Source organism: Meleagris gallopavo, chromosome Z, assembly GCF_905368555.1.
Source record: "Meleagris gallopavo chromosome Z, MGAL_WU_HG_1.1, whole genome shotgun sequence".
Taxonomy (NCBI): domain Eukaryota; kingdom Metazoa; phylum Chordata; class Aves; order Galliformes; family Phasianidae; genus Meleagris; species Meleagris gallopavo.
In genome coordinates, this window is record NC_139435.1 from 48,198,969 (window position 1) to 48,224,420 (window position 25,452).

General features: G+C 34.6%; 1 protein-coding gene across 12 annotated transcripts in view; it reads right to left on the minus strand.

Moving 5' to 3' along the window:
• Positions 1–25,452, minus strand: part of MEF2C (myocyte enhancer factor 2C) — a 134,294-nt gene that overhangs the window by 57,005 nt on the left and 51,837 nt on the right. For 10 of the 12 annotated variants that reach the window (XM_085214327.1, XM_085214331.1, XM_085214326.1 and 7 more), the window contains 2 exons: positions 18,543–18,739; positions 6,250–6,453 (listed from right to left, as the gene is read on the minus strand). In XM_085214327.1, the coding sequence (XP_085070453.1) occupies positions 6,250–6,453; positions 18,543–18,596 (258 nt within the window). In that variant the 5' untranslated portion in view covers positions 18,597–18,739. The remainder of the gene's footprint in view (positions 1–6,249; positions 6,454–18,542; positions 18,740–25,452) is intronic. The other 2 variants (XM_085214329.1, XM_085214328.1) reach the window with 1 other exon arrangement.

A 25,452-nucleotide genomic window follows, 5' to 3' on the forward strand; every position in this document is an offset into this window, starting at 1 on the left:
GGTTTGAGTTGGAAGAGACCTTTAAGATCATCTAGTTCCAGTGCCCAGGTATAGGCATGGACCCATATAGGCAGGGACCAGGTTGCTCACAGGCCCATCCAGCCTAGCGAAGGATGCTGCCAGGGAAGGGGCATCCACAACTTCTCTGGGCAACCTGTTCCAGTCTCTCATCACCCTCACAGTAAAGAATTTCTTACTAATGTCTACTCCAAATCTACATGTCTTGGTATTATTTTGTTTCCTAATATCTTAACAATGAGGTGTGTAAAGATGTCTCTTTGTGTTGTAAAAAAAAACAAGATGTGCAATCTGCAGGTAGAATTTCATGTGTGTAGCAGTTCAGTACTTTCCAATGTGGAAAATGCCATTGTATTTGGCATTAGTCTGTCTTGCTATGCTCAGTTCATTCCCCCTCACCAAATGCAGGCGCACACTGGGGAAGGTGTGACCTTTCTACAAAAAGTCTATTCAGCAGCAGGCAGTAAAGCAATGATGTGTGTCACCATATGGAAAACACACAGAAAAGAGAGAGCTGGATTCCTTAAGAAAAGAACTATAATTCCTGAACTATTTAAAAATGTGACTTCTGCTTGTGAATTAGAACTACCCTTTGTTTCCCTCATAGCCAACTAGGAACACCAACACAACAGCTCTTGGCTAGTTAAAGTATCCTATGGCAGCTCAGGCTAATTTTTGACACAGTCTTCACTATCACTAAGATTTCATCCTCAGACAGTTTCTCCAAATTTACCCAGTTACAGTGAGAAAAGGATGGTAGGGCATTGAGTGTAATGCGATTCCTATCATGCATACTGAAAGAACAGCTGCTGAAGCAACAGGAAGAGGACAGAAGCATTTATCTACACTAATAGACACAGGATGACAGAAAAAAAAATTATGCATGGCACTGCAACTGGCAAGAAGCTAAGAAAGATGAAAGCAAGGATGAGTCGAAGGTGAGGAGACCCTCAGTATTGGTCAAAAGGTGCTCATTTTTTGACTGAAACAGGATTAATGTATTTTACATGGAGAATCTTGTTACAGTATAATCATTGCCTTATTTTGTTACTGTTCTTACTGTGCTGTGTTTGAAGTAGGGTTGTAAATTTTGTTGAGAAAGGGGCTGAAAGGACATGCTATGCTTCTAAGTATTCAGTGGGAAAAAAAAAAAACACCCAAACAACAAAAATCACGCACACACAAAAGAAACAAGTAACACCAAAAAACCCAAACGAACACAAGTGTAGGAGAATGCACAGATGAGAAGCCATATTATTATCAGGTTTTATTGAAAGGGAAGGATATGACACCATATTGTACGAGTTGAGTTCTTACTATTTGTAAGTGTTTGCAAAGGAGCTTGTATTCCTTCCGCATGTGAAAATGATTTAGAAAGAAGAAAAAAGAGAAAGAAAGGATTAGTTGAAAATAGATAACTGTGAAAGAAAGAGACAAAGACAGAAAGCAGGAGAGTTTTAAGGAATGATCTGTACAAAATTCTAAGATGATCTGGTGGGTGATCAGAATTGATAACTGAAGCTCAGAAAGAAAAGAGAAAAATGGAAAAAGTTTGTGTTGTTCCTTTTTTCTCTTTACCAGTGATCAGTGGTAAAGCAGAGAGGAAGTGAGGAGGTGGATGTATCTGTGCCAAAAAATGGAAGATATGGTTAATGGGGTGAATTTGAAAGGGCTGATCTAGTAGGAGAACTTGAATTAAATGCAGTGACCACTGAATCAGCAGGGGAGTGGAAGCCAGCTGGAGAAATGCGACAATAAGAGCAGGAGGGTCAAAGAAACCAATGTACCAGGGGCCTAAAAAGAGTTGAAAGATGGAGCAATTAGTGAGTTATGGAGGGATGATTTATGTGCATGCTGAGTAATGATCAGAGTATTAAACTTGGTGTCTGAAAAACAGAATCAAAAAGGTTTAGTGAAAACTCACTAGAGATCTGCTAAAACTGAGCTGGCAATTTGATGTGAAAGAAGCGACAAGGAAGCAGGGACAGTGAGAGAAGACAGGCAGGAAATGTCACCTAAAATAAGCAGATTGGTGGCTTAGTTGAGGAGCCACAAGAGATTTCTCTAGCATGGCTAACAATAATTATATTTGCTGCCACTATACAAAACACTTCTCTGTATTTATAATTTAAAATACGCTCCTCCAGTCAAAGAGGGATGTCCTTTCTGAGCTCCTAAGTGGTGGTCTTACAGTGCCTTGGCACTGTAAGTGCTTTGCCAAAGCATCACATTCTATTCTTACTTATTGCAGAGTGACAAAGAAATGTCACTGAAATAAGTTGTGCTACATTTTTATTTTACAGAAGCAAGGAGAGGATATGGCCTTACATTAAACAAGCACAAAAAAATGCATAATACATGTACTTGTTAGTTGTAAAGCTGACACTCTTGTTCTCCATTTCCTCACTGCTAAAAGGAAATCCTTGTCTATACAATTGTGCTGATGTTAAATGACAGACCTACAAGGTGGTTTTTTTTTGGTTTTTTTTTTGTTTTTTGTTTTTTTTTTTTTTTTTTAAGCCGATAGGAGCTGGAGATATTGACAAACTTCTAGGGAGAGATTGTAACTATTTGTAAGGAAAACTAATGCACCAAAAAAATGTGTCATAAGTGCCTCAGGATTTTTGTAATGATTAAAAATGTAATACCATTTTAAGTAAAGAATTACAGATCTTGTAGTACTTGCATGGCAGGATTTTAATTGAGAGATGCTGAATGCATTGTTTTTAGTGTTTACATACAACACTGGTAAGTTAACATAAAGATGAAGACCTTATTTTCTTCTCAGCATGCACAGGTACAGCAACTCAACAGAGACTCTGCTTTTTCTTCACGTTACTATATCCAGCCACCAGCACGCAGCTTTTAACTGAAGGAAAATTGAATGAAAGTCTGTGGCGTGAGTGGTTTGGTGGGTGAGGACATAAAAGTTTCAGTTTTAGGAATCCAGTTAACTCTAAACAGAAGTCTCAAAATGAATCCTTTTTTGCAGAACTAATATGTATCATAAAACTGCCATACACATTTCAGTGAGACATGCAGTAGTTGTCACTGCTGCTTAAAATGGACAAACTTATATGCTGAATGCAAATCTTTTCTCCTTCAAGAGTGTGAATTAATTTTTAGTAACCAGTGGAAATTGTAAGTATGTTTACTGGCTAATATCTGAAACACATTCAGCTTGTAGATCATTTGTAGTAGGTGAAGAATTCAGAGATGCCAAACTGCACATTAATAAACTCCATTTTGAATGAGGGAACTGCAAAAGACAATCTCAATTACATATATATTGCATAAAAATGGAATTGTTACATGTGTAAGGAAAGTAGAAACTTAAAATAAAAATTAAACCAAGAGTTAAAAAATCACATAGAACTCAGTGAGTTTTAGAATACTCTCTTCTCTCTCCCTCCATTTTACGTCACATCAGTTATCAGATTATATAGCTGTATGTTGAGTAGGTCCAAACTGCTCGATCTGCGGTATCACAAGTATTAAAAGGCACCATGTTCTAATTACTGATAGCATAATTCTGCTGCAAGTTGGAAATTAGGTATGTGGTTAATTATGCCAAATATGAATAGAAATTGGATTAAAGATTTTTTTACAGTTGAAGTTATATTTCAAATTTCCAAAAGTCTACTTTAAAAAGTTTTTATTAAATCTATGTAGAAATCTAAAAGCACAGTTATTCCCTTTATTTTTCCATTGAAATGTAGGTATAGATCAGTCATTTAATTAAAAATGATGAGATTTAATGACACAGTCTGCTTCTCAGAAGTTTCTTATTGCTCCAGAAAGACAAGATTAAAAAATTGTAAATATGAAATCTAGCTGTCACAGAGTTAAAAAAAAAAAGGACCACTTATAAGGAAAGTATGTCTAATGTAGACAGTTTAGCTGTTCAATTTATATATTTAAGTATGTGGCATATTATGTATCTAAAAATATCCAAACTACACCAAGTGAAGAAATTTCTCAGACTGCACTTTGGGCCTTGGTCCTCCATTGCATTATTGTTAATTGATATTGTTAATTATCAAGGCATGGTAATGTGGGACTTTATTCTAAACTTCTGCCCGCACAAGAATTCCTTAGATCCTGGTCTTGGCATGGTTTATGTATTTTGTATTGCAGATTGAACATCAAAAACCATAAAAGCGAAGCAGTCAAATGACTTAATTCAGAGCTGACAAAAAAAAAAAAAAAAAAAAAAAAAAAAAAGAAAAAGAGACCATAAAAAATGCACTTCGTTGCTAGACTACTGAAATAAGTGAATGTTTATTTCAGATACCTATTTTCATTTGGCCACTTTCAGAGCAGTGAAAAAGGATACTAGCAGAGTTTTGCATAATTCTGAATAAAAATTATGCACTGGTATGCAAAAGTGCCCATAAACTGATACAAATTGGATCACTATTTGTGAAGGAAAGGAATTTGATAGGTGCAAAAAGTGTTCCTTTTAAAAATTTCAAAGCTATATTAAAAGAGACACTACTTTAAATTCTATATATTCACCCAAGTTACTTGAAAAAACACAGCCCTCGTGGCCAGAAGTTTTCATTCATTGCAAACAAGTAATAAGGCTCTAGCAAGTGACTTACTCACCCATTCCCACCAGAAATCCTGCAGGAAGAAGTAAAGATATCACAGGAAACTTTTCCTGCTAAGAATAATCTGGCTTTCTGCCACTAAAAGAGGACAGGGAATTATTTTGGGGACAGATTTTGAATTCTGCTGAACAGGACATGGGCCAACCAGTTCTGGGTGACAGGAAAGGCTTCATGTCTACATAGGAGGTTTAAAGTAAGAGAGAAAAAGAGATGATGGTGGAAGAAATTATATAATTTCTTCTTAGTCCTAATTCAAGTATTTATTTTTTTTTTCTGTTGTCAGAATCTCACCTTCCCCTAACAGAGGAGATGTGGTGGATCACAGAAGAAGCAGAACAGTACAGTCCTATACGTTAGTTTAAGGATAGACTGAAAAGTGATATAGATTACTGTAATCTTTGCTGATCAATGGTGTTGGATTGTGACATCTTCCAACAGATGTAATGCTGCCTATTATGCTATATGCCATCTCAATTTACACACATTCTTGCTTCCATTGCTAATCAGAAGTACATAATAACGCAGGTGACATTTCCAAAAGTCTCATTTCAACAGCATCCAAGTTATTTAAAAATTGGAAACTAGAACCTTTAAAATCATCTGGAGTAATTTAAGTGTGTAGGCTAAGGTAGTCAATAGCATGATCAAAGTTTTATTGATTTCCAAGGCAAGATCACATTCCTTCAATAGTTGCTTAGGTGCTCTGATAAAAGGACTTGTATAAGACACATAAGCAATTCTTCAGATATTACTCTGAATGTTTTGCTATTACAAAAAAATTGTTGAAAGCTACATTTATGTTGAATGGTTTGAATCTTAATGTGATTAGATATTAAACTGATTTTTCTGTAAATATTAGAGCTTAACATTGAAAAGCTTGAATTTTAATGAATAATTACCAGTAATGCTAGATACAACTTGCCCTGCCTTGTTCAATTTTAAAAATGTAATTATAAGGTGTCTCCATCATTCTGAGTATTTCTTTGATATTGTTATCATTATATTATGGTAACAGTATTCCGTATGAGAGAGAGCTGAAGCAATATAACTCACAAGTAAACTTTTCTTGCATTCTGTAAACCCTCCCAATTCTGTAGATAACCAAAAAGCTTTTAAAAATGTCATCTGAATGCCTTACAGCACTAGTTCTAAATCTTTCTCATATGTCTTTTAGAGTGCATTTTTTCAGCTTCTGGCTGGAGGACATTCTAACTTTTGGAGTGAGGAGAAAGTGCATGCAATGCTTTCCAGGGAGTGTATCATTGGTAGCAGCTATGAGACAAGGAGTTTCAGCAGGGAGGTGGTGGTAAAGGCATGGAGAGGTCTCAAGCGACAAAGCAGGACAGAAAGCTGAACAGTTGAGGGCTGGTGAGACCATCACAAGTACATCTGCTGAGCATTTCAGACTCAGCAGGGTAACACAGCTCACAAAATAATCAGTATCTCTCAAGTCTCTGCTGCTCTCCTGAACATCATACACTGTCTTCAGCTCCCCCAACAACATGCCTCCATCTGTGTTCTGCTCTCTTGCTGCTAGAACACTTCCCAGGACCATTCTCCAATCATCCTCTTGAAAGTGTGATTGGGCTTGTCTGACTCACAGAGCACAAAATCTTACCTCAACAATATCTGAATTCGTTCGACTCTCATGCGGCTCGTTATACTCAGTATACTTCAGCAACACTTTGTCCATATCCGTGCTGGCATACTGGAACAGTTTGTTGGTGCTGTTGAAGATTATTAGAGCAATCTCGCAGTCACACAGAACACTCAGCTCATAAGCCTTCTTCATTAACCCAAATTTCCTCTTCGTAAATGTCACCTGGAAGAAAAGCAAAAAAAAGCTGTAAAAAATGCCGAAGTTGATCTTTGTAGCCCTTTTTTTTTTTTTTTTTTTAAATATACATGTCCACAGTAGTCTTTGAGCTAGAATTGAGCAAGTTCAGAAGGAAAGTACAGACATACAAATAGAGTTTCAAAATAGAATATGTTTGTTATGTAAGTGAGGAAACATTTAATTCTCACTGCACAATACTCAAGGTACAGGTAAAAGGCATGGCACATTTTCAAGCAGCCTTTATGGTGTTAGTGCTACATCCTTCTGTGTAAACTTTTGACTCACATAGTTATGCCTTGAACACCCTGTGCTGCATACACCTTTCCCATCAATTTCTTAAAACTGCAGCTTAGATTTGCAAAAGCAAATGGCTTGAACACATGCAGTAAATTTCTATTATTGATAGCAATTCACTTAAATCAGTTCCAACCAACTTCTAGTTTTTCAACACAAGGAATTATTTTATTCAGATTTTAAGTTGTATATAAAGATAAGTTGTTCAGACAATTCAAATACTTCTGGAGAAATATCTAAGATAACATAAAAAAACTGAGTGCATCTTATTTAATGCTTACATTTTCATGTGAAAAATGAGCAATATAAAATAAATATAAAAGCACTAGTTGCCATCAACAGATATCTCTGAAGTATGGCCTCTTCCTATCCACAGATGTATCATATTTTATCTACTTTCAATTTTGATGCTGAGGAATATGAATTGGCATTTTTTAATATAAAGAACTGTTGGTCATGTTATGAAAGCGTGGACTTATTGTTCCCGGTAGGTTAGCTTATGCACTGACACCTCATGCAAGCTGAGGTAGTAAGAAAAGCATTTCTACTTATACTTAACTATAATTTTACACAGACTGTTTTGATTAAAAAAGACTCTGCACAACAAATACATAAATGCTTTTCTTCCTATCTTTCCTGCACTTAACTTAAATGCTCCAATAAGAAATGTCCACTAGTGTTTAAGCTAATAGTATGCTTGAATGTTTCCCTCTCCCTAGTAATTTTCCCTTTTTTAGTAATTTTCAGTGGTGTTTTTTCAGATAAAATATGGCTTTGCTAAACCTATTACAAATCAAATGTAACATGTAGGCAAGGTATTTGATATAACAAGGACAGGCACTCAACAAAGTTTACGTCTGCCTAATTCCATGCTTGCTGCTTAATGACCACAAGCAGTAGTACCTCTGCACTTTAATGCTGTGGAAAGAAGATTCCTCTATATGTGGTTCGTAAGACTGTGGTTTTATCTCATCAAACTCCTAATGCAGGTTAATGTTAACTGCAACCCCAGCCTACCTTTAAATCCCACTAGGTCATGCCATGGAAAACATCACCCTTAAGTATTTCTAATCCCTATTTGCTGTCCATCTCAAAAAGAGGGGGCTGTATGCCAACACCATGAACAGTTATTCTCCCAAATGTGTACTGAATGTTGCTCCTCTTATTGTCACTTCAGTATCTCTAGCCTCTGTCAAAGAACCACGAAGAAAAATACACTCCCATCATGTACAATTATTCAATCGTTTTATAAACACATTTTACTCAGCCCTCTTCTCAAGTATGCATAATTGATTTTAAATTCTATCTCATCTGTCTCAATGGTTTTTGAGTTTGGGAATGGATAATGTGATAGGTAACAAAACTACGTTTAAATTCTGCGAAGTAAACTAGTCTTTCAAACACTCTTTTAGTATTTTCTTTGATTATGGAAATTTGCAATGTATTTGTTGAAAAACAGATATATATTTAACATTTTTGAAGAAGCCTAACATACAGAAGATAAAATGGACTAACTCAACATATTTTTCTGCAACTAAAATGCCTTTCAATCAACTTTTAGACCACAGTGCTGTAGGTAGAGTGTCTCTATACAGTATGGTTTCTGTTGCACGTAAACCTCAGAATTTAGCATGTTACAGCTTCTCATCATCAAAGAACACTCCAGCAAATATCTTTAAAGCCACTGTTTGTGTTTATTGTTAGGCCCGCCTGAACATTTAGAGTAACCACACAGCTGTGCTGCATAGCACATACTTATTTCATAATACTTATCACCAGAATAATAATGGCTGGAGTTCCTTTTTGTGGAAACTGAAGAAAGAACAAGAGATTAGCTAGATACTACTTTTTTTTTTCTTTCATTTTTTTAAAAAACATAATATCAATTTCTCTGAATTTGATTTGCTATTAACTTCTTGATCTTTTTAACACTTTCTAAATCGATTAGAGAATGATTTATGTGACCTCTACTCAATGCATTAGAAACAACAGCATCTATGGCAATGTTTCTACAGTAATCTGCAATTTTACTTTTTTAATATACAATTAATTGTTGATATTTATACATATATATATAAATACGTGTAACAAATGTACGTATATGAAATTGCCATGCTATTGAAACAGTTTCTGGTATGAGTCAACTCGTACTTTTAAGTGTATAGTGGAAGGTCAGTAGCCTCGGGAGGTTATGAATACTCCACAAGCTGTTCGGAAACAAATGATCTTTTTGCATACTCTTTTCTGTGCAGCTACACAAGGAAGATGAAGATGCTTCTCTTCCATACTCTACAATGTTTTGGTGAGGAGTAGAAGCAGACATTTTCCTTACTACTTAATTTTGATCTTTTGGTCTGAGTTTGTTAACGATCAATTATGTTAACCACACTCATCCACACTAGTAGTATCAAATAAACATTGTCCAAGGTAACAAACAGATAATGTTCTGGTGTTGCAGAAACTTTGCAAAGTGGCACTAAAACTCACTTAAAGCATTTAGATTTTTTTTTTTGTGTCTAGATATAAGTTAGTGTGAAATCTGCTCCTAAGATGGTCCGCCTGCATTTACGAAATTTACTTTGACTCAGCGCTGAGAATGAATAAGACAGACACAATTCACATGACATAAGCTTCTGACTCACTGCAGCTACAGCACCAAGAACCCAAGTGGTCACACAGTCACTTTACTATTTTATGCTGCATTCAAAATCCACAGTCACGATCATATATCATATATCATTAGTGTCATTTTGTCATTTGACATTAAGTACACTAGTGACACTGAAAGTAAACACACATCCAGTAAAGCAATTCTTCAACATATTTTTAAAAAAAGCACATTACAAAAATAATAAAAAAACCCAAACAGCATGCATTTTAACAGTATTTGCTCAATATTTAACTTTTTTTTTTTTTTTCAGTGGGAAAGAATCCAGTTACTTTAGTATTCTTTCCCACAAATTTTAGTTAAGGTACGGCTAATTGTGTCTGCTGTCTAAAACACTTATATTCTGTAGGTCTTTTTCAGTTTACAGTTTTTCTGCTTTTTAGGAGAACGATAGCCTATGTATGAAGTCCTCTCTTTCTGGGCTACTATATTTTATAATGGTAGTGTAAGAAAAAATAGGACTGAATACAGAGTGGAGGGAGGAAGTGGAACAGATAAGAAGACTGCATTCAACTGTTTTTAAAACCTTATTTTAGTATGTATATGAAAAACAAAAGATTTGAAACCGCAACACCATTTTTAAATACTTTTATGAGGTTTTTTAAAGCATAATTGTAAATGTATTGCAGAAACAGCAGGGTGTAGAGTGTACCACATTTTCCTCTGCAACGTAACTAAAAACCCAATGAATTCCAAAATTGCACAAAACAACCTTTCCAACCCTTAGCAAAAAAACTCACCAGTTTGCTACTACTAGTTGTCACACTATAGTTCACTTTCTTATTTAAGGATCATTTTAAAAAAATTAAAGCTGTCCTCAAAGCAGGAGTAATGTTACTAAATTCTACAGCATTTTCGTGGGCAAAGAAGAATAAATGCTGATGACTTTAAACACTGAACAAATCAGATACTGATTTTAAGCATTCGGAAAATTGAAAAAAAAATGTGATGAACCAAAGTTTGAATTTTCTTGATATAAATCAATGTAAGCTTTTAATGCATTCTGGATTAAATTCTGGCTAACGATGAGAACTACGATATGTGCTAAAAGATAGGCATTGATAAAAAAGGATTGTTAAAAGGACATTTTTCCACTTCAACTCTGGCTCTTCTTCAGTACCATGGAAACACCTCTCAATTAGCTCTTCGAGCATAAATCTGCAAGAAACATCTGATGGATGTTTCATGGACTAGTCACTTCAGTGTATGTGAACGGATCTGTAGACAGTCTGAATCCATGGCTACATGAGCACACATTGTGATATGTTCCATTTTGTTGGTAATTTGCCTCAGAGTCAGAATTTTTTCTTTAGTCTGAAGTAAAAAAAAAAAAAAAAAAGAATAAAACTATATATGCACTGGAAGATTTTATTTTTTTTTATCATGAGCATTAATTCATCAATGTGCTGAAATATAAATTTAGATATGTTTGCACATGTTCATACATGGATGAGTCCATTTCATTTTTCAGTCCAGATAGTTTAAGACTAAATGGTAGTAGTGGTCATGGGTTATAGTCTTTATTTATCTAAACCTTTAGCAAGAAAAGATGCTATAGATGCTAATGTATCAGTAGAGGAAATGAACCAGCCATAAGCACTATCCATTTGATGATTATAGTCTTCAGGACACTTTACTTATATATTTATTTTAATTCAAGTCCCTCTAGTCCTTCTGATATCTTATACACTTTGAAAGGCTGAATTTTGGATGACTGAGCTATTACACCAATGTCATTACGAGTTCTCTACATTTGTTACTAACAACTGTAGCATGTGCGCTAATGTTTTCTGTTTTGAAAGTACCAGCCCTGTGATCTTTCCAGTCTTTCTTCCCAGTCAATGGCAAAGTATCAGTGTTCTCCTTACTATTTCAATTATACTGATACATAACTGCTGACATAGGAAAATGAGAGATACAGGGAATTAGCACATAATTCTTCTCATATACATTTCCTGCCATTAAACTATGACTAACTAGTGAAAAACAGGGATAACTGATACATAGAAGTATCAGATATGGATGGTGCCTGGTCAAGAGAATACACGATTCTCTTCATCCTTGTTTCATCCAGAATATCTAAATTTTCTACACAGGAGCTAGATCACTAACAGTACATAAAACATAGGTGACAAATAGGTGGTACTAGGCAAGCCTACCTAACCTTAAACACAGTAAAATGAAGATAGCCATGTATAAATCAAGAGCCTATTGACTAAAATGCACTGCCAGGTACATCTTCATATGCTGAAAGCCCAAATAGAATCATAGAATGGCTTAGTTTTGAAAAGACCGTAAAGAAATAACTAGTGGAAAGGAGAGAGCTCTTTGTCATATTCTCTCTCTTATTTGATTTTTGTTTAGAACTGTTTGTCATATGACAAGGCTTATCTGCAACAGCAGCCCTGAGTGGGAACAGGAGGCAGCCCCAGTTTAGGATTCACTCTAGACAAATCATCCTTTATTCAGTGCCTGGCACATCGTATTATGAAAGGCCCTTTAAACAGTATTGAAGAACCCTTCAGCAGCCTGCTTCCACTTTCTTGTAACCCTCTACCATAATGAGCAGGGATGAGACAGCAGTGATTTATGCTGGTAAAAGAGCTATTGTCCTGGAAAGCCTCGAGCGTATTGAGCTATGCCTTGCTGAATAATCCACTTAAAGAGGAGTTCTAAACAGGATGCCCTTAAATTACGGTTACAACAAATAAAGTGTTCATTATCTGTATAAAAAAGAAGGTTTTGTACCACTTTGTTACTCCCTGTTTTTATCATATCAAAAACATAAAGTAGTAATATCACACAGTCTACTCAAATCCTACACATGATGCTGGATCTCAAATGATTTTTCCTTTATAAATCAAGAAAGTAGGGATAACTGGGAGGAGTGTTAATTAATGGATGATACAACTACTCATAAATTAGTAGCCTATGTATTATCAGCATGCTTCCTGCTTTAAATTACAGTTTAAGGTCCAAAATCAGACAAGGATGCAGAAATAACAATGGTTAACCTCTGATACATCAATTCCTTTTATGGAATCTGAGAGATAAGACTAAGTTCATTACATACAGATACACACATATGTATGCATTATAGGCAAACACATATTAGTGAAAAAGATCTCCATCAAAAAAATGGTAGCTGATAAAATACACAAGAAAACCAACTTCTTTTTTTGGTGTGCTATCACCAGTTTTGGCAGGTACAAATGGATGTTTAGAGTAAAAAAACATGTTTACTAGTTCTGTGCTGCTAAAATGTTCATAAGGTAAAGGTCAAAGAGTATTTCTTTCCCTGCTGAGCAAATGGTCAGGAAGCACATTTGTCTGCATTTCCTGTCATAACAGGAAGAGTGTAACTTCTTCCTCTCCACAATGGCTTCAGTTCTGCTTCCCACCTCCAGGTCTTTCTCCCTTAGGGCTTTTCAAACTATTCCTTGCAAGACAGTAAAACTGCGCCTGTCTGTACTCTTTTCAGCTTTGCTGTACTGGCAGATACTTCATGCAGTACTGAACTCTCTTAGGTTTCTTGCTCTCACTTCAAATTGAAAGTAATTTGATCTAAATATTTACCTTATGCTAATTCACTTTAAATTATATTCAGAACATACATTTGTAATACAACCACACTTAACCTTAGATATAATACACTCTAGAAATTCATGCTTCACATCAGCAACTCCCTTCTAACATTCATGTGCAGTCTAAGGTAATGTGAAATAGGCTGTTTTAGGCTTGTACAGATAGCTGTAGTTTTGAAGTGATAAAAACATGAAGTGTATTCCTTGCTTATGGAAGCCTAACTGAACCTCATGAAAGAAAAAAAGTAAAAAATAAAAAATGTAGTCCTAAAACATGAAGGATATATTTTATTGTGTGCAATTTAATGCAAGCATGAGAGGTGATTCAAATATGTAAAAGATAAAGAGCATGTCATCTTTTAGACAAAGGTTCACTGAGCAGAATGATATTTAGTTGCATAGTTAAACATTTATGCTTTCATATGGAAACATTCCCTGGGGAAAAAAATATTACACAATCACAGATCCTGAATAATATAAAGATTGAAAATATCAGGAAGCTGGTGGACAGAAGTTTCCTGTATAGCTTGTGTTCATGTTAGCACTAATATGCAATGCTCTTCTCTGTTTCTACAGGGAAGTTTCTGATTCAGCCGATAGTCTCTTTCTCTTTCCTTTTAAATAGACCTGAAGCACAGATAAAAATAGATGCATGAGGCTGAAATTAGTTTTGAAACTAGCTGCATTAGGTATCGAAGTCAGTAGAACAAATCTAGGTCTTCCTGCAAATGGTCATTTCCCTCCAGGATATTCTTCCTCTGTCCCATAAACTCTCTATACTTATCAGATTTCATTTGCTCTCTATTGAGCTTGATAACTGCAGCAAATGCTGTTTCACAATTTTACAGATTTGTTGGAATAAAAAAATGATAGAAAGTTATATTCAGGAAAATGTTAAGCAATACTGCAATATCCCATACAATAACATAGACATGAAACTTTAAAAGGAGCATCTTTAATATTCAAATACCTTAACATTGAAGTATACATTCCCTATGGTGTTTAATAGCCCTTCAGCCCCCAGCTTACAAATTGAAAGATTACAAATTGAAAGTTTTAAAACTTTCAGTGGTCAGTTTTAAACAGTGAGCTAAGCTCAATCCAGTTTTAACTATGACCCTGTCAACAGCATGCTTCACAAGCAGTAAGAGAAAGGCAGAACTAATGGCAAGATGATCAGAGGGACTGCTGTATAAGAACAGATATTCCTGAATGCGAACTGGAAAAATGAGCATATTAAAGTCAGAGGGTGTTCCTGACCTGGTACCAGAACATCATTAGGTTAATAAGCCATCTTTCCTGGGTCAGTGTAGCTCTGCATTTAGCTCACAGACTGTGGATTTGACATTTTGTAAGTGACCTTGTATGATAACAATAATACAGTATCATGATTTCATTACACCTATTTATTTTAAGCTCTATCTGAACTGTTGTGAAGAAGTCTCAAATTATCCCTGTCCACAGCAGATCACAAAAATGCCCTCCTAAAAAGTAACAAAATATTTTAAACTGATCAAAAACAAATAGGGAAAAAAAAAGTTTTAAGTGGAGTGCACATTCTTCTTCATGATGATGATAGAGCTCCTTGATTTTTTTTTTTTCAATTAAGAGGGCCCAAGAAAATAAAGTTCACGTATGTTTTTGCAAAAGTCTTTCCTCTTTTTTTCTTTTTCTTTTTTCTCTCTCTCTTTTTTTTTTTTCCCCTCAAGCAGCCTAGAATTCTTCACAACAGCCTCTTCCAATGTACCAAGTAGCACTTTCTGCACAATGAACTTGCAGTAGCCAAGAACTTCCAATATCACATATCAGTGCCAATGCTTTTAATTATCAGTTCTATCACTGGTGCAAGGAATAACATGTATGCATGAATAACATGTACCCTCATGGGCTGTTTGCAAAGCTACTGCAACTTAATGAGCCCAAACAACATATTTACAAAACAATATTATCCAGTGTCATAATAGGAAAAAGAAAGTATCTGGTCACTTTGACAGCTTATAATAAGATACTCTTGAGAATTTTCAATTACATTTAAAACCATTCTGGTAACAAAAATATCCAATAAATATACACTTTAGCCCTAGCACTTATTAACACTCCTTCTCCGTTTGGCAAGAAGCACAGCAAGAAGGAATGTTTTAGATGGGCATTTCTGAAAAACTCTCAAGTGAAGAGAGTTTAGGGTCAATTACCGAAGATTCAAACATCCTTTCTGCCTCTGTCATGTAGGGCCAAGAAAATACAACGAATCCACATGAAGCAACATTACATTAAGAACTCCTGGTAGCTAAATGATTGATTTCTAAGCTCGTCAAAGTCAGTGTTTAATGTTTAGGTTGCGGTAGTTTCACATACACCAATATTTTGATGTTTCAAATAGATTCCAGAGGATTGCAATTTACATCCCATGTTGCACATTTCTCTGAGATTAGCAGCCAGTGACACTTTACTCTTTTGGACAGTTTCAACTTGCATTTATACAGTATGGTCACTGAAGTACACAAATCTGGACAACTAGGCTTGCTCTAGGAGTACTCTTGAAGGGAGTTCAGCATTGCTCTTGTCCTCCCCAGTTCACTCCAACAAGTATTTTGAACAGTAGGTAAGTCTCTTACCACAACAGTCAGTAGCATGGAAGAAAACAGTGGTTTTACTGAGAAAACAAGCAGTCCATTTGATGGTTAGCATAAAGAGCTAGTTAGGACAATGGGCAGGTGATTAGTAGAAACATGAGGACAGAAATCACCTTCCACAGGACTTAAGCAGCTTAAGTTCTTTTGTACAAACTGTGTTCTCCAAGGAGATTCACCACTGGAGGGGACAGAAAAATTCAATTTTTGGTGCATCCACTTGTTTGATAAATGCTCCTTATCTTTCTCTGCTGATCTGAATTGAATTCACGTGCTTGAAAACAGCTGAGCATGCACAGCCTGTGTATATCGTATTCCCATCTAACATGCCTTGTACTGTGAAACCACAGAGTTTGAACTTAAAAAACTATAAAGCAGTTACAAGTCAACAGATTTGTTGCTGTTTCTGTGACCATGTTAGGGACAGATAATAAGAAGGCAAAACCCACAGTCTCAGAAAATTAATAGTTCTTCATCCTTGCTCATGTAAGTCGCACTACAAATAAGGTTTGAAGAACTGTGTATAGTGTGGCACCTTAATCAAGATCTTCTAATAAATATATGTATATATATTTTGTGCAACCTGTCATCAACTTTGTGCATTCAATATATTCATGTCCACGAATAATAATAAAAAAATATTACAGGGATGTAAACGAGTTACTATTTTAACATACTGTAAGTATATAAATTAGGACATGAAACTGATGCAATTTCTAAGAGAAGCAGCAACAGCTCATGGGATATATTGTGTTCAAAGAAATAGTTAGGCTTGTGAAACATTAAAAAAAAACATAAAAAAGGCTAAAAGCTATTAGTGAAAATTCAGTTGTGTTTAACCATGTATATATCGCTAAAACTGAAAAGCCTTAGCCTTCAGCCCAAATGAATTAGTGGAAATCTTCTCACTGGTTTAACCGAACTTTAAATTAGGGGAATAAATGTAAAGAGGATAAAACTAGTAGAAACACTTTCTAAACTATCTTTCAATATATTAATAGAAATAAGTAACATAGTCAAGCCAATTATAATATGTGGAAGGTAAAGTAATGTAAATCTAGGTCTTCAGCCTGACAGCAAATCTGACTAACTGATGACTGTTATAAAACTAATAAGATAAACTCTTTCTGCACTACAGGGCTTTTTTTTTTTTTTTTTTTTTTTAACTTTAGTATTTTAGGTTTACTGATAATAATTAGTACTGAATGTGGGTGATAGAAGCCTTGAAGCTCTACTCTGAATGACTTGACACACTATCAGTATGCATTTTAAAAACAAATCTAGCCTCTTGAAAGACTTTTTTTTTTCCCCTCAAAACTGGGGATTTAGTTCTCCATAAATTCTGTATTTGAGTAAACATATTGCCATAACATTAATAATGGCAGAAGTTCTTTAGCATCATTTACAAAATGATAATTTGCTTCAGAAAGAAAACCTGGCAGTGTGGGAAGTTCCAAACAACTAGTGTCTTAATATTTAATGATAAATGTAGTTCAATATTCAAAATCCAATTCTAATTTCATGCTATAAACCAATTAAAACAAATACAAATACAGTGGTGGATTTATGTTGATAGAATTATTGCTTTTTGGCTTGGCCCATCACAATAGGCACCTTTAGGGAAAACACAGAATATACCCACCATAAACATTGCTTTTAATTTTAAATGTGATTTTATGCTACTAGCACAAGTGACTATTTAGGTTATAGGCTTTAAGCATTTGAGGAAAAATATTTAAAAATTATGATTTATTGTTACAGTTTGAATTTTAAGTAATAAAATCATTCAAGTCTATGGACAACATAATCACTTCTTAAAAACAACTTATGAATATGAAGAAATTAAAAGAAGAAATTAATAGAATTAATATACTGATAGTAATATACTGATAGTAATTCAGTATCAAGTTCTTTAAGGAAAGATACTGAAGATTACTGCCAAATTGCAGGCACATGTATGCAGAATGCTAATCACAGGGCTAAATAATTTTATGGAGATCTTCTCACACTTGTGAATCTCGTTTCAACAAAACATCCATTCATTTATTTACATCAAATGCAAACAGCACCAGCTTCTCACAGACTTTATTTAAAGATGTGAATAGTTGAATTTTATTTTTCTAAAAACAGAAAATGACTTTCTCTAATTTATGACCATATTTTAACTAGTAGAGTTAGTGTTGATAATACATAATTCAGCCATTTAATCTAAAATAGTGGTATTAATCAATTAACTGATCCTGCTAGATTTTTTAGCTATATTATTAATTAGGAACATGTTATTTCATAAATACAACATGCCAATGTTATTGTGTATTGGTTTTAGAGTGTGTTGGGCTATCCAAATGTTTTGAAAATTCATATTCAGGTAAGAAAATATATATATATATATGTTAAATGAAGTAGTCATTATTTCATGCAGGATGTAAAAATAAAAACACTGAAAAGATGTAGAAAGAAATAATTTGAATGTATGAATTTAAAAGAAAGTCATACTCAACATAAATTCACGGTATAATAGGTCACAAAATGCAGTACCGTAAGCCTGAATTCTGTAACAACTTGCAGATGTACTTAACTGTGTGTATTACACGCTGAAGTCAAAGTGAATACAGAGGGGGTCCAAGGTAAAACATATGCATCAGCCTTTGTAGAGTCAAGGCCTTAAGTAATAAGTTCCTAACTATGCATATTTGTAAACTTGAAAAACCTGTGCGAGGTTTCTGGTTGTTTCCGAAATGTACTTTTTCTTTGATGATCTTCAATACTTCATATATAAGTATACATATATACAGGTATATGCATTTATAGAAAGCTATCACCTCTTTGATCACTTATGAGAGTAAGTCACCCTATAAATACAGTATTAATCTCAACACCAGTATTGTTATTACTCACCTGTCTGTTACGCTCATCCATAATCCTTGTAATCTGAATCTTTTTTCTCCCCATAGTCCCCGTTTTTTTTCCTCTCCTTCTTCCTTAAAATTATGTATTTTCCCTTCTCTTTTCTTTCTCTTTCCTGTTTCCTCAAAACAAGCCTCCTTCTTCAGCACTTGCACTATTCAGTTCACAGTCCCCTGCATCCGTTCCTGCTAAACACAGAAAGGAAATAGAATGTTACTACAAATTGATAACTAGATGAAAGTTGTTTTATGGAGCCAACAACATGTCCTAATTATAATTTATTGCGCAAGTAAAGTTTAATACATTTTACAATTGCATCTAGAAAGTAAGTACCTCAAAAAGACATAATATAATTCAAAGTTTTCTGCTTATGAATAAACCCACCAAAACATCAAGAAATTAAAAGGACTAAAATTCACGTTGCCAAAACTTTAACAGAATTAAATATCTCTAGTTTTAAATATCACTCACTGCAGTAATATGAAAAATTACCTAAATCAGAGAGTTAATGAACCTTTATGTACCTATGTATGCTAAGTAGGCCAGCTAATTCATTTCTGAAGGGAAAACAATCTTGTGTTTTGACAGCAGAGGTGATAATGTCCCTCATTATGCAAATAGGATGGACCTTTATTATAGTGTTATGTGATATATGAGAGATGTCAGCTAGTTTAAATCCAACTTTTTAAACTTTATTCTTCAAGAATGTATATTACTGCATTACTCAACATACTAGAGAAATTGTGAGTGTGTTTTCTCTCATTTCATTTCAACATGAATTCTAAAGGGTACTGACAAATGATTTATTAGCAGCAAATATGTTCATCTCTCCTTATGAAAATTCTTGCACCAGAAGCCAAGTTATGAAACACAGAATAGTGAGGACAGATGATAAATTAAGAATGTTTGGAAAAAGACTTTCACAGTTTCAGTAAGGAACTGATATTAGCTCCCTGAACTTTACAATACCAATATTGTTGCAAGTGAGGACTGTTAGATATGATATATAAAAATACATGATGCAGTAAGAACTCCTTGTTTCACCAAATGTCGTTAAGTCACATATCTGTCGAGTATAAAATATTTTTAGCAAAAAAAAACCCAAACCCTCAACTTGATAAAAAAAATAATACAGAAGTGATGTTCAGAATAGTTCTAAAGTACAAGGTGTCTCTTCTTGTTTTTTTGATCTTTATTTGAAATACTTTAATGTTTACATATTCTGAAGAGCATGGAGTTCATTATAATATAGAAAAGAGAGAAAAATAAATAAGATTCATTTAAAGTGACTTTTTTTTTTATTTTTTTTATTTTTTTCCCTCTGTGTATTAAAAGTATTGTGTTGTAAATCAAAATTTAGTAAATTAAAAACAGGCTGTTGTCTCCTTATTTGTAAAGTTCATGGTCTTGCAGCCAACCAGATGAATTCTCTCAATATGTTATGTAACATTAAGCCAATGTCCTGGGCATTTAATCCATTGTTTGGCTCAGACTCAAAGCTAGTGAGGTAGAAAAGCTAGACCTCACTCATTCTGATCTTCAGTTCTCTCTTTGCATACATTAAACTTTAAGCTGCTTAGTGTTTTATCACTGAAAGAAAAAAATAAGTTAACAAGCAAGCAGTCAGTCAGAGTTTTCTAACTAGCTGTTATAATTAATTTGCTAAGCGAGAGATTTTCAAATATATGACTTACTATCTTTCTGTCCATTAATATCTTTGTGTATTATCTTTTAGGCATATTTATGTATGCCTAATTGTTTACCATAATGAAGAATATGGCATGTAAATGGAAAACTTTATATTGCCAATTTTATAAAATATAAACGCTGCAAAATTTTTGCTGCTTTTAAACTTTTAAAAACAAGTCAATTGTTTAAAAAGATGCGATGGTGCTTGATCATATTTACAACAACAACAAAACAGAAGCCCAAAGCTTTGAAATACACTGATCACATTTTTCTTCTAAACAAATTCATGATTTTCTTCTAAACAAAGCTAGAAGACAGTCTTATCTGATACTCAGTGTTGACAAACAGAGTCTATTTTCAGAAACAGCCTTAAGTTTCCTCAGACTGGGTTTCTTTCCTGTTTTTCCTATAGTCTTACCTCTGATACAAAGAGCAAGTTAGAATGGCGTTTCCCATGAACATGCAGGACCCAAAGGAGTCTAACAGGCTTTCTTGTCATGGTAAACCAATACGCTAATCCACAGCAAATGCATATGGAACAATTTCCTTTCCTTTCATTCAGCTGAAGCCAGTGACACTATCGGCTTACAGCACTATGCCTGCCTAAGCTCTTATTCACTTCAAGGTGGAAGGTCAGGGTGGACAGATTAGAGCAGTGGTGACAGGGTTAGCAAGGATGAGAGCTGCTTTGCAGATCAAGATGACAATGCTGAGTGAGTTTGGAAAAAATCACTCAATGTTGCAAACAATTGATCAGGAAAAACAAACCTAGTGAAGGAGCAATGTCTAGTTTCCTTGCCACACTCTTTATCATTTCCACATTTAAGACCAGTCTTCAAATAGCAGAAGCATATACAGAGAGATTGGAATCAAATCAGTTAAAATACCTGCTTTCTGAATTCTGCTTTTCACTATCTACTGACTATGTTAGCTTTACTTTAGTTGGAAACAAGGGTATGCAAGCAAACAAAAGCAAGGGAGGGCAAAGATGGTTTAGTTATTAAATATAGCTGTACAATCTGAGAGACAGAAGGAATAATGTTGTGTTAGATCATCTGTATCCAACATATAATTTGCAAAGAAACCTAATTTTACTTAAGTAGGCAGCAGGTTATGTTTTCCTGTACTGATGAAAAATACCTCTCTCTACTTGGTGTTTTTTTTTTTTTTTTTTTTTTTTTTTTTTTTTGCATACTAGTCTAATTTCAAATGAAAGGTATTCAGTTTGTCTAGAAAATCTATTTTTTTTTTTTTTAACATCTGAAAATTTCTGCTATTTTTCCTTCTACTAGAAACAGTATGGGAATGCTGTAGTTTTCTGTATATCCATCTGTATTATTTATAAACATATATACATACCAACACATACTACTTTACATGCTATACTTAATATGTGTTTGCCTATAGCTCTAGTCACATAATTAGCAAACACATTTGCATGCATGCATACATAGAGCAGATAGCTGGACTGATTCCAAATCAGTTGGTTTCAGAAGTGTGAATCATCATGTCTAATTCAAAGGTTATAACCCTCAAAGGCTGATGACTTCTGAGTCACAGAATGTAAAGAACTCCAGAGATCAACAAATCCCCATAGCTGTCTTAGCACTTCAGCAATGCTCCTAACACTTCATGAAAGTTCCTACAGGATTAAGCATTACTGTACTAAGAATTCAAAATTTCCATTAACTGCTAATTTGCATTTTTCTAACTAGCAGACTAGCTAGAAAAGCTGACGGTATTGCAAAACTCAAATAGTACTTTCAGACTTTCATAAAAGCAGGACAATTTAAAAAGGAACTTAAAATAATTCTAGTAACTTTGTTTAAGTAACCTTCCACATAAAAGAAAACTTCCAACTTAATGGCATAGTTACATGCAATAAGTTTGCACTTAAAGAATCACACAGTTACATGCTACTGTGTCACAGTATTCAGTGTTTTTTCTTTTTGCAACCCAAACATGGAAAAAAAAAAAAAAATCAGACTGCTTACAAAAAGAGGAACTTCATTTTTGGCGGGCTTCTGTTCACTATATGATTTGGCAGAGGCACATAGCTGTCAGAAGATTGATCTGAGCCTTGAGAAGGGAAAAGAACTAATGGAAAAATGCAGCAGATCATGCATTTGACTGCTACTTTGACCATTCAATGCACAGACATGAACGCACACACACATGCACACTCACTATCCCTCCTCTGCAACTCAGAAGAATCTTGGTAGAATGGCAGGAAACACGCACAGAGTGGTCAGGGAAGGATATGATGTCAGCAACCACGAACAATAAAAGGTGTAAAGGTGCTTCCTTCCCTAAACTGTTCCAGAAGTGCAAAATGGGAACCAAAACTCTCCACTTCCTTCTCTGAGCACAACTGTCTGAATCTGCTTTGCTGTAGCACCCCAGACAGAGTTCTTTGAACAACTTAGGGGCAATAAGGATTATCAAAACAGGAGACTCAAAGTATTTAACTTAAAAACAAGAAAAATTGGTCAGAGAAAAGCACTAAGTAGTAAGGTTTAGTATTTTCATGGTAGTTTCACAAAAGAGATAAACTTGCTACATAGATGTATCTGTTTCATATGAAACAGTTTGCATTCTGAGTGGATTAATTAGATGAAAGCTAAATAAAAAAATCAAACCTTTTTATAATGACATAAGGAAGCAAACAACAACAAAAAAGGCTTCCCATTCTCTTACCTAACTTACTTCATAAAAATAAGTCACTTCAAAGGCTATCAAATCTTTCTATGTAAACCTAAAAGAGTTTTGAATCAGATTATAAACAAAAATCTAAATGCATTAATAATACACCAGCTGCTTGTCTGATGAAAATAATCACTGTAAGAAGGGCAACATAACTTCTAGAATACCCAGCAGGGAATATATAATCAATCACTGAAATGTTGCCTATAAAAGACCCACCTGACTAAGTCCCATAAGCAGAAAAAAAGTAGTAAAGAAACAATTGGGCATGATGCATAAAATAAAGATAATTTTATTTCTGTCATCATGAGTCAAATAAAGTTTCAGTAAATACAAAAAAGGGTGAAAGAAGCATTCATCTTTCGTATTATTCCACAGAGCTCAGCTGATGTTACATCCAGGATAGAAGTAATCCTTCACATTTCATGTGGTTTGGTTGCATAGCCATTACTGAGCACACAGTTTGGCCCATTAACAGAAATGCTCTGATAAAAATATATATGTCATCACCACAGCAATACATCAGCAAAGCAGAAATTGCACAATAAACAGTATGGTAATCCAGACAGAAAGCCATGCAGCAAATGAATCTCTTCATCACCTTAAGGTTTCAAACATCTGCATGCAGTACTCTGATTTAGAATTTAAACATGATCAGATAGCCGTATTAAAATATGTGGAAGGGGGTGTTCATTTTAATCTACTAAATTCAACTCCCAAGAGATTTTACTACGGAAGTATAAGGCAAATATTTCAGCCAGAATGGTCATAATGTAACAGATTAAATACTACAGAATACTGGAGACAGAGCATGTCAAACTGGAAAGACTGTACGTACAGAATACATTTGTAATCTCTAAGGTACCAAAGTTCTTTTCATTTGTATAATCTGCAACAAAAAGGAAGTTTGGAAAACTAACACTGTCTGCTTCTTAATCTGTGGTGTGAATTTAATTTATAACAGAAAACAATTCAAGGGCAATGATGTTCTTAATAATGCAGGACTAAAAGGTCCAAAGCTTGCAAACTGCAAAGTCAATCTCTGCATTAAAGTTATTCATTTTAAGTTTTACAGAATAGTTAAGCATTTTAATCTGAATCCATATTTCACTAATTTTGCTATTAATTTTGAAATAATCTGCTGAATTAATAGGGTTATCTTCTCTTACAGATACTCCCCATATTTATTCATTTACGTTTAAAGCAGCAAAGAACATATTTAAATCTTGATTTCTTATTTTATATATCTTTGTCACATACACTTGTAATTCCTTTATGCCCACTTATAATATAGTCATTTTCCTATTACAATGAGAATGTAGAGATGAATTTCAGAAAATTCCTCTTTCAGCCAATTTGCTGTTCTGTAATCAACACCATTAGCTGCCTACTTAGAAGGAAGAGGTCTGGCATTTAGAATTTTTTTAAACTTGGAGTTTCTGAAAATTAGTTATAAGAATGTTTCATCTTCCTTGACTCTGACAGCTGTGGTCACTGTAGACTGTAATTCAAATATGGTACAAGGTTATCTCACAGAGGAACCAATTCATGCAGTACAGGTAGAAGAGTTTCAGTTGCTGTGGTTTTGTGAAGTTCTCTTGAGATGTTTAAGCATCATTGTCAAAATGGCAGAGAAGCTGGCATTACCTAACAGCAGTCCTACTTCACCACACCATAGACATTACTTCTGTAAAGTATGCTAACCAGACTCTGAAAATGGAGTCTGTAGGCACCTACAAATTTCAGATGATCCGCACCTACCTGAAAGTGAAAGGAGTGACTTCAGCTTACCTTCCAGATGATGTGCTGAGAGTTGTCCATCAGGCATGATGGAGGAGGGTTGGTAACAACAACCATACAGATAGAGATCCATGAAAAGAGGCCAAAGGCCTTCTAAGAGACTGTGGAATTTGCCAGAGATGATGAATCATTCCTTGCAGTGATGCACCAAAAGAGGAAGTGAACACCAGTAATCTGGATGAAAACTGACTGTTCACAACCCAGTAAGAAGCGAGATGTGGCTATTATACTTGATGAAGAAAGGAAGATTTGGCTAGTTTGCAACATTTTTTTAAGACAGATGAAGAAGAACATCTGATTTGTAGAACAAAGAATTTAGACAATAACATGTTTTAAGGAAAGCAACCAAGTGAAATGCTAAAATTCTGAAAAACACCCAGGAAGAAATTGTTTTAAATCTACAGTGACTTGCAGATGATATTTCAGTGTCTGCTCACCACAGAGCTCAAAAAAAGTAAAGCAAGTAGTTTGAAGGAAAAGTTTACAGGTTCCTGATTAGCCTTATGATATACCACTGCCAGCTAGACAGACATAATAGAAGTCTGACCGATAAATATGGAATAGAATCCTTAAAGTGCTTGAGAGACTGGTGCAGGTTTATTGAATCAAACAAGCTAATAATACAAGTGAATAAAAGATTGAAAACTGAATCACTTAATTGGTCTCAAATGGAGACAGTGACTAGGAAAGTAAACCTGTCTGAAAATGG